At 50.0% G+C, this 7,765-nt stretch overlaps 1 protein-coding gene across 3 annotated transcripts in view; it reads left to right on the forward strand.

The window, feature by feature from the left end:
- The first annotated feature begins 4,014 nt into the window (after window positions 1-4,014).
- The window catches only part of LOC121360694 (transducin-like enhancer protein 1), an 81,386-nt gene continuing 77,635 nt past the window's right edge, over window positions 4,015-7,765 (forward strand). For all 3 annotated transcript variants that reach the window (XM_041480736.1, XM_041480738.1, XM_041480737.1), the window contains exons 1-4: window positions 4,015-4,141; window positions 4,727-4,827; window positions 6,392-6,455; window positions 6,550-6,594. In XM_041480736.1, the coding sequence (XP_041336670.1) occupies window positions 4,118-4,141; window positions 4,727-4,827; window positions 6,392-6,455; window positions 6,550-6,594 (234 nt within the window). In that variant the 5' untranslated portion in view covers window positions 4,015-4,117. The remainder of the gene's footprint in view (window positions 4,142-4,726; window positions 4,828-6,391; window positions 6,456-6,549; window positions 6,595-7,765) is intronic.

Consider the following 7,765-nt stretch of genomic DNA (forward strand, 5'->3'; position numbering starts at 1 on the left):
ACAAAGTAAAATAGATGGCTGGACAGAATGGTTGGGGGGGTTGATACTGAAGGAAATATTCTTATTTTTGAAACATGAAACAGACATTTTAAAAGTATTTTTAATCCAGTTGGAGAATTGTGTAGAGTACATACAGCATTGTGGCAGAATGATCTGGTAGGAAATGCTACCTACTTGAATATAACATGCTTAGCCATATTTTTCTGTCTTTCTATGGTGTAAATAGTGAATATTGCCACGGAATGAGAATGTTCAGTTTCGTGGAATTCATCCAGATTTATAGCCATCCAATAAAAATAATTTTTTTATGTTTTAATGACCCAGTGATGATGCATTATAACTTAGTTAAACATCAGATGATGTTGGTTATTATTCCTGCTATGTAATGTCAGTAGCTCTCATTTGGAAAAAAAAAACAAAAAAAAAAAAAAAAAAAAAAAACACCAAAACAGCACATTTGATTCTACATCTGCTTGTACAGCTCTTCTATCTCAAATATAATGGAGTAGATTCAAAATGCCCTTAAGTGTCTGATTCCAGAACCAAAGTAGTTTAAAAGCACTTGCTAATAAGAACCAGGAAAACAGAGTTTTTCTCTCTCTGTTAAAACATGCCTTGGACGTTTTAATGTTGACAAATACAGGTAACGAGACATTTTAACTTTCATGTTGGTGAGCAATTTAGAAAAAAACAAACTCCTTTTGTTTATGTTCCAAAACACAGTGTTGTTTTAATGTCATATCTGTCAGTAACTCATTAACAACTTGTGCCAGCAGGTTAAGCAAAGTACAACAAAAGTTAGGTAAGTGTTACATTATTATAGACTCCATAGCTACTAGGTACACACACAAAGCATATAATCATGGCTTGCATTTTTATGGCACCTTTCATCTGAAGATCTAAGTACTTTAATAAGCATTAAGTAATTAAGCTTTCCATTGCCATGAACAGAGCAGCAAGCTGGCTAGTCCAAGACAACAATGGAAGAGCTGGGAACAGAGTGCAAGACTTTAAGCTTTGCTTATGCAGGTGGAGCACCAGACAAGTTTGCACTCCCGTCCTGGGAACCACAATCTATCAAAGCTCACTATCAAGGGTATTTTGTCTCATCTCTTAGAAACCATTAAAAGCCCACACGTTTATTTATGTGTTCCCCAGGATGCATGCACATATGTACCATATACATAAACAGAAATGCACATATATATGTACACCTATAGGTACAGACCCCATTACACGTAGACATATACAAGTATACAGACATGCATGGAGACACAGATGTACCAGTGCTCACTGACAAAACTCTGCAGTCCTGGAATGAAGTCCAAACTTTTCACTGCAGAAGACTGAGAGTTTCACTCCCTTTTGTGTTGGATGTTTTTAAGTAAAACTGGGAATACAGAATATTCTGGAAATAATAATGGGAGATTATTACTCTGAATGAGTAAAGCTCTACTTTTATATTGCAAAACATTAAATTTCCTATCAAATATTAAACACAGACTGCTCTTTCTTTAGGATACAAGATGAAGCACAATACAATTCTAAGGAAGTAATTTGTATCTAGTAAAGGCTAGTGGGGAATTATAAAAAAAAAAAAAAATGCAGACGGTAGCATTACCATGTTTAAATGATGCCGTTCAACATTCTAAGACCTCTTTTTAGGTAGCACACAAGTATATACCAACAGCAAAAGTGTGTATTAAGGCACTGTTTTAAGTCCAAAGGTATTTCACACTTCATTGTGGAATTCTGCTATGAATAAGGTGCTTGCTAATAGAGGATATGTTTTGAAGTGTACTTCCCACTGCAAGCTATGTCACCATTTGTCATCTCCTCAGCAAGCACACACAGCCTGTGGAATTTGTTTGACCCTCATCTATCTCAAGTGGGCCTATAAACCAAAGTTATTGACAGCTTTCCTCTATCAGGCCCCTCTTAAAAAGAAGCCAGTTTTCCCCAGAGGACAACTTCCGTCTGATCAGAGGGTCACTCCAACCAGCACGGCAGTTGGCGTGCCCTGAGCCGCGCAAGCACGCGGGTCGGCTCATCCTTCCCCTCGGCGTTTTCCGTGGCGCGCTCTCAGCAGGTGCCACGGTCCCCCCGCGCCGTCGTCTGGCGAACGAGGCGGAGCCGCGCGCCCGACCAGCCCGCCGCGCTGCCAGGGCGCGTCGCCCCGCGGTGTGGGGCCGGGGCGCGCTGCGGGCAGTGCGGTGCGGGCAGTGCGGCGTGCGGGCAGTGCGGCGTGCGGTGTGCGGGCAGTGCGGTGTGCGGTGTGCGGGCAGTGCGGCGTGCGGGCAGTGCGGTGCGGGCAGTGCGGCGTGCGGGCAGCGCGGTATGCGGGCAGCGCGGTGCGAGCAGTGCGGTGTGCGGGTAGCGCGGTGCGAAGGCGCTTCCCCCACCGGACGAGGCCGCCCGGCAGCTCCGGCGGAGGCTGAGGTGACGCGCGCAGGCGCCACACGCCCGCTGCCGCAGCCCCGCCCTCCCGCGCAGGGCCCCACGTTACTTTGATGGACAGCTCGGCCTCCCCGCTCTCTTTCCCGCCGACCTTCCCCGCCCCCCCGCGGCGCCGCGCGCCCCGCGCCCTCCCATTGGCCGGCTCCGAGCGCTCCCGCCGCTCCGCCACGGAGACGCTTCCCAGAGAAAGCCGAGAGGCGGCGCGACTCTGGCTCGCGCCATTGGGCCGCGGGGCCGCGGCGCGTCACAGGCCCACGTTGGCGACGGGGCCGGCGATTGGGCGGCCGCCCCCCCGCGCGGCGGAGTGGGCGGGGCCGCGCGGCTGGTTAGCCGGCGGAGTGTGAAACCGCGTGCTAATGTAAGCGGCGCGGGCGAGCTCGGCGTGTCCAGCTCGGCCACAGCCGCGCTCAGGTCCCGCCGAGCGCCGCCCGCCAGGCCGCCGCCTCGGCTTCCCCTTGCCCTTGGCCGGCGCGGAGGGGACGGGGCAAAGGAAGCCGGTGGTGTTCCCGTACGCTCGGGTTCGGATTTTTCAGCTGGGGGGGAACTTTATCCCGGGTCGACAAGGAGCGACGGGCCACCGCGGAGGAGACCGATGATGAGGATGATGCTGCTGATGTCGCCGCGATGTATCGCGCTCGGGGGGCTCTGGTGAGACGCGCAGCTCCCAGATACGCGCCCGCCTGTAAGAGGCTGTAGTGGTGCTGTTGCACGAAGAAGGAGCTTTCCGTCTGATTTAAACCTCAAACGGACGCTTTCATTTTTTTTTTTTTTTTAATCTTCCCCAGCGGGGTTGGTTTCCTGGACGCTAAGGCCAGCGAGCATCTTGAGGGGTTTGTTTTCCTTTTGTCCTGGGGACTTCTCTGCAACTAACGGAAGAGTCTGCTGCGTGTGTGGTACCCTTTCCTCTGCCCTCCAGCGTTTCGTGCATGTGCGATTGGAGCTGCTCCGATCGGCGACGGCTGTGCAAGAGCCCCCGCCCGCCTCCTTCCTCCTCCTCCTGCCTTCCTCCCTTGTTCATCGCTCTGTGTCTTGCCGGTGGTTTGGCCCCTGCGCCGACGCCTGCGAGCAACGCGTCCCTGCCTGGAGACTTTCTTTCGCCCCCTCGGCTTGCGACGGTCCCGCCGCGGACACTGCGATCCGCTCTTTACGGCTGGGTTTTCCCCTTTTGACAAGGGACAGAAGAGGAGAAAGGAGTCGCCTCCGCCTGGGGTTTCCGGCCTTACAATCGCATCGACCACTTGCGAGTCCGTGAAGGGGATTATTCGCTCCCGCTGAGGGGCGGCTGTTGCCTCCCCCCTGCGCCCCGTCGGGTCCCGTCCCGCCGCGCCCGGGCGTTGCGGGCGCCGCCCGCCGGTCGAAGCGCAGCCGAAAGAGCGCGGAGCGCTGGTGACCGTCCCAAGCGCGGCCCGTCCGCCTTTCCCGGCCACCTTCAGCCCTCCTTGGAACAACAGCAACAAAGGACGCCGCGGCTGGGGAATGTCCCCGCGGCGGGGGCAGTGAGCCGCGCCTTGCCCCGCTGCTGCTCGCGGCGGCGGAGGGAAGGCGGTCGGCGGGTGTCGCCGCTCCTGTCCCCTTGGCGCACCGGGTGTGAAGCCGGGGTAGGGCGGGGAGTCTCGCCGCGAGAACCGCGCTGCAAGGGAGACCAGCCGCGGCCGGAGCCATGTTCCCCCAGAGCCGGCACCCCGTAAGTACGGCTTGGGCCTCCGCTCCGCGGGTCCGGGGCGCGGGGCGAGGGCCGGGCGGTCCGGAGCGCACCTCCAGCTCGCTTGCTCGGCTGGAGCTGTGGGGAAGGGAGAGGAAGGCGCCCTCACAAGTTCATTCTCTTCGGGGTAGAGCGGCTCATCCTGCCTGCAGGAGCGGCCCCCAATACTTTTGTTGCGTGGGTAACTTACTTGCCTTGGGCAGGACGGCGGGGGGTCGCCGCCGGACCAGGCAGCATCCGCCGTAGGCAGCGCCCGGAATGGGGCTGGCTGTGCCTCCGCGGCGGGGGTCGGCGGGGAGGAGCCGGCACTTCCCGCTTTCGTGTAGAAGGCGGCGGCAGGAGCGGGTGGGTCGGAGCCGGAGCGCGGTTAACCTCAGCCCCACCGCAGATGAGGGACGGGAAGGTGGGTAACAAGTGCGCAGCGCTCCGGGGCGGGGGCAGACCGGGCCGGGCGCTGTCTCCATCCCTCCGGCCCGGCCGCGATGGACAGCGCCGCCTCCTCTCGCCCGCGGGGCGGCCGTGCAGTGTCTGAACGTGCATCTTTCTCCCGTGCCGCCACCGCGCCAGACTCCGCACCAGGCTGCGGGCCAGCCTTTCAAATTCACCATCCCGGAGTCGCTGGACCGCATCAAAGAAGAGTTCCAGTTCCTCCAGGCGCAGTACCACAGGTGAGCGCCGGCGGGCCGCCCCGGGACCAGGGAGTGCCGCCCGGTCCCCGGCCGGGGGCGGGGGGCTGCAGCGAACGGGCGCGTCCAGGCGGTGGCGTGCGCCGTCGCGGCGGAGCCCCGCCGAGGGACCCCGACGGGCCGGGAGGGGAGCGCGGGCAGCCCCGGTCCGCGGCCGGGCGCGGGCTTCCGTGGGAACGGGGAGCGTGCGGGGAGACAGCCCTGCCCTGAACGGACCCGTGCTCCCCGGGCAGCTGCGGGAGCTGAACTGTCGAAACCGCAGTGTTCGGCACCTCTGTGCATTTGAAAAAATACAGTGTCTTGGGAACCCGTATGTGGAGGGGTCATTTCAGTATATCACGAGAAATGATATACTGCACCAGTTCTGTGGGACAGTGCGTTAAGGAGGCTACTTCTCATGTTTGCTCATTTGTGTGTGGTGTCAGTGCAAAAATTAATAAAATTCCAGCGTCCTGTGCTTGAGAGCCAGGGAGGACAGTTAAAACACGCAAGTACTCAGAGTAGTAACACAAAGTTTACCAGAATCCATGGAAGTTGCAACAACTACTCGTTGTTGCTGTGCCCTTCAGAAGTTCTTTGTGGGTGTGTGCTTGCTGCTGAAGTCCTGTCAGAGATTTAGGGTACAGGTTCTTTTTCATCCTGGTCATCTGGTGTTAAGGAGCATTAATCTTCATTGATTTTGTACTTATGTGCACCTGGAACATTTGGAGAGAAGTAAAAGCTTTACAAGTTTCCCAGTCAGAAATTGGTTTTAGTTATGCTTCCTCTTTCTTTACCTATGATACTGTAGTCTTAACTCGCTTAAGCCATTTATTGCTTAAGAAATACAATGTAAACTCTAAACATCTGGCTTTGTATGAGTGAAAAATACTGCTTGCACGCTAACGGTTCCATAGGATGCTCACAAGTATCATTAAAAAAAATCAGTTTGATAGAAAACAAAGGGAACATTGATGCTCTCAGTGAAAGTAGTCAGAATTATATCAGGGTTTGTGATGAGACATGCAAATGCAGCTTACTTTTGTTTATGTAAACAAAAATGGACAAGAAACTTGCCAGTAAATGATAGTCAGAATTACCACTTTTCAAGCACTGGGCAAGGTAACATTTGCTAGAATATGTTTAAGGCAAGAACTATACTCAAGTTGTAATTGTAAATGTGAGTGGTGCTACATGGCAGTCATTTACTAAACACTGTATAGAAAGAAATGCCTATATTTTTATATTTTTCACTCCTGAGAAGTACTTACAGGAAATTCAGATCCTATTCTAACTTGTAAGTTGCAGCACTTAATAGCAGCTCTTTGTCAAAGTATGAAGAGTAAGTATGTTTAGGTTCTGTAGACAGTTCAGGCCTCATACAGCACCTATGAAATGTTCTTTAAATTTCTTCTTTGGCCTTTTTATTTCAAGTTTTATTAAGTCTTTCGATATTGCAAGTCAGTTTGAGTTTTTTTTTTAATTAGCAGCATCTGTCAAAATACAAATAGGGAGGGTAGATGCCAAAAAAATGACATGTTACATTAAAGCATGATCTATTTTGTAGCCTTAAATTGGAATGTGAGAAACTGGCAAGTGAAAAGACGGAAATGCAGAGGCATTATGTGATGGTAAGTGTATTTGTTTTTATCTTTATTTCAGTAAATATCTTCTAATACAATGAAAGTCAGCATAAGAAAATAACGTATGCTCATTTGTTTGCAGTACTATGAAATGTCGTATGGATTAAACATTGAAATGCACAAACAGGTAAGACATTTTGTTTTCTAAGCCGCAGTCTGTCTGGTGCATTTAAATGTAGCTGTGCTGTTTATGCTTAGATGACTGTATAGTGTCTGAATCAATAGTCTGATTTATAGCCTGATTAGTAGACCTTTGCCTACCTCCTGTCAGATGAGGTGTAGATTAGGTTAAGCAGCAATTCCTTTTTTTGGTATTGGTTCTGAAAGACTTTGGCATTAATAGGAAAGATCTTGTATCTGTGGTTTTAAAAATACAGTTTAGTACTTTACAAGTTTGAGGTTTTTTGGGTTGGGTTTTTTTTGTTTGTTTGTTTTGTTACTCGTAGAGGCGCTGACATGTAGAACTGATCCTGTGTCTGTGTAGCATATGTAGTCATAGTTACTCAAATCCCTGCCTTATAAAGGTATGAAGAGATTAGTGACTTGGAAAGCTCTAGTTATGACTATGAGTTTGCAAGTTCCCATAAAATTCACACTTATGGCCACTATAATGGTGAATAAAAAGAGTATTGAACTGGAACAAGACACTAAGGACCTCATAAGAGAAGAAAAGCTAAATGATTGCACAGCCCAGAGGACCCTCAATTGAGTAGTCATTGTCTGCCAAATAAAGCATTAATGGCAGGGTGTAAGTATTCTGTAGATATGCTGACATTCACTTTTTCATCAAGATGCTAGTACAATAAGTCTTTCAGAAATCGATGGCCTCTTAAAAAAATTATCATTAGATGAAGTTGCACAGTTGGACACATTTCAAAGTGCAACAATACTATTCTTTCTTGATGTGTATGTGCTATTTCATCTAAAACTCTTGTTTCATTAAATTAAAGAGCATGGCTGACCGGCTAGGGCACAGCGAAGAAATTGATTAGTTCAGGCTTCAGATCTTCAGTATATTCAAAGACATTCATTAAGCAAGTGAATTACAGAGTTGAGTTTTGCTTTTGTAACTCTGAACTCTTTGAATTTTTTTTGTTGTTTGTTTTGTTTTTCCCTAAAAATACCATATTTGATAGGGTGGCATTGTAATTCCATGGTAGCTTTCTATCTTCAAATCTGGGTAGGTATTCTTTGTGGTTTTTGCTTGTTTCAATTCAAAATGCCATTAAAAGAAGTCGAGGAGAAGTTGTATCATGACAACCTTTTTTTTTTTTTTTTTTTTTTTTTTTTTAAAAAAT

This window comes from Pyrgilauda ruficollis, unplaced genomic scaffold (assembly GCF_017590135.1).
Source record: "Pyrgilauda ruficollis isolate IOZ18807 unplaced genomic scaffold, ASM1759013v1 scaffold53, whole genome shotgun sequence".
NCBI classification, from domain to species: domain Eukaryota; kingdom Metazoa; phylum Chordata; class Aves; order Passeriformes; family Passeridae; genus Pyrgilauda; species Pyrgilauda ruficollis.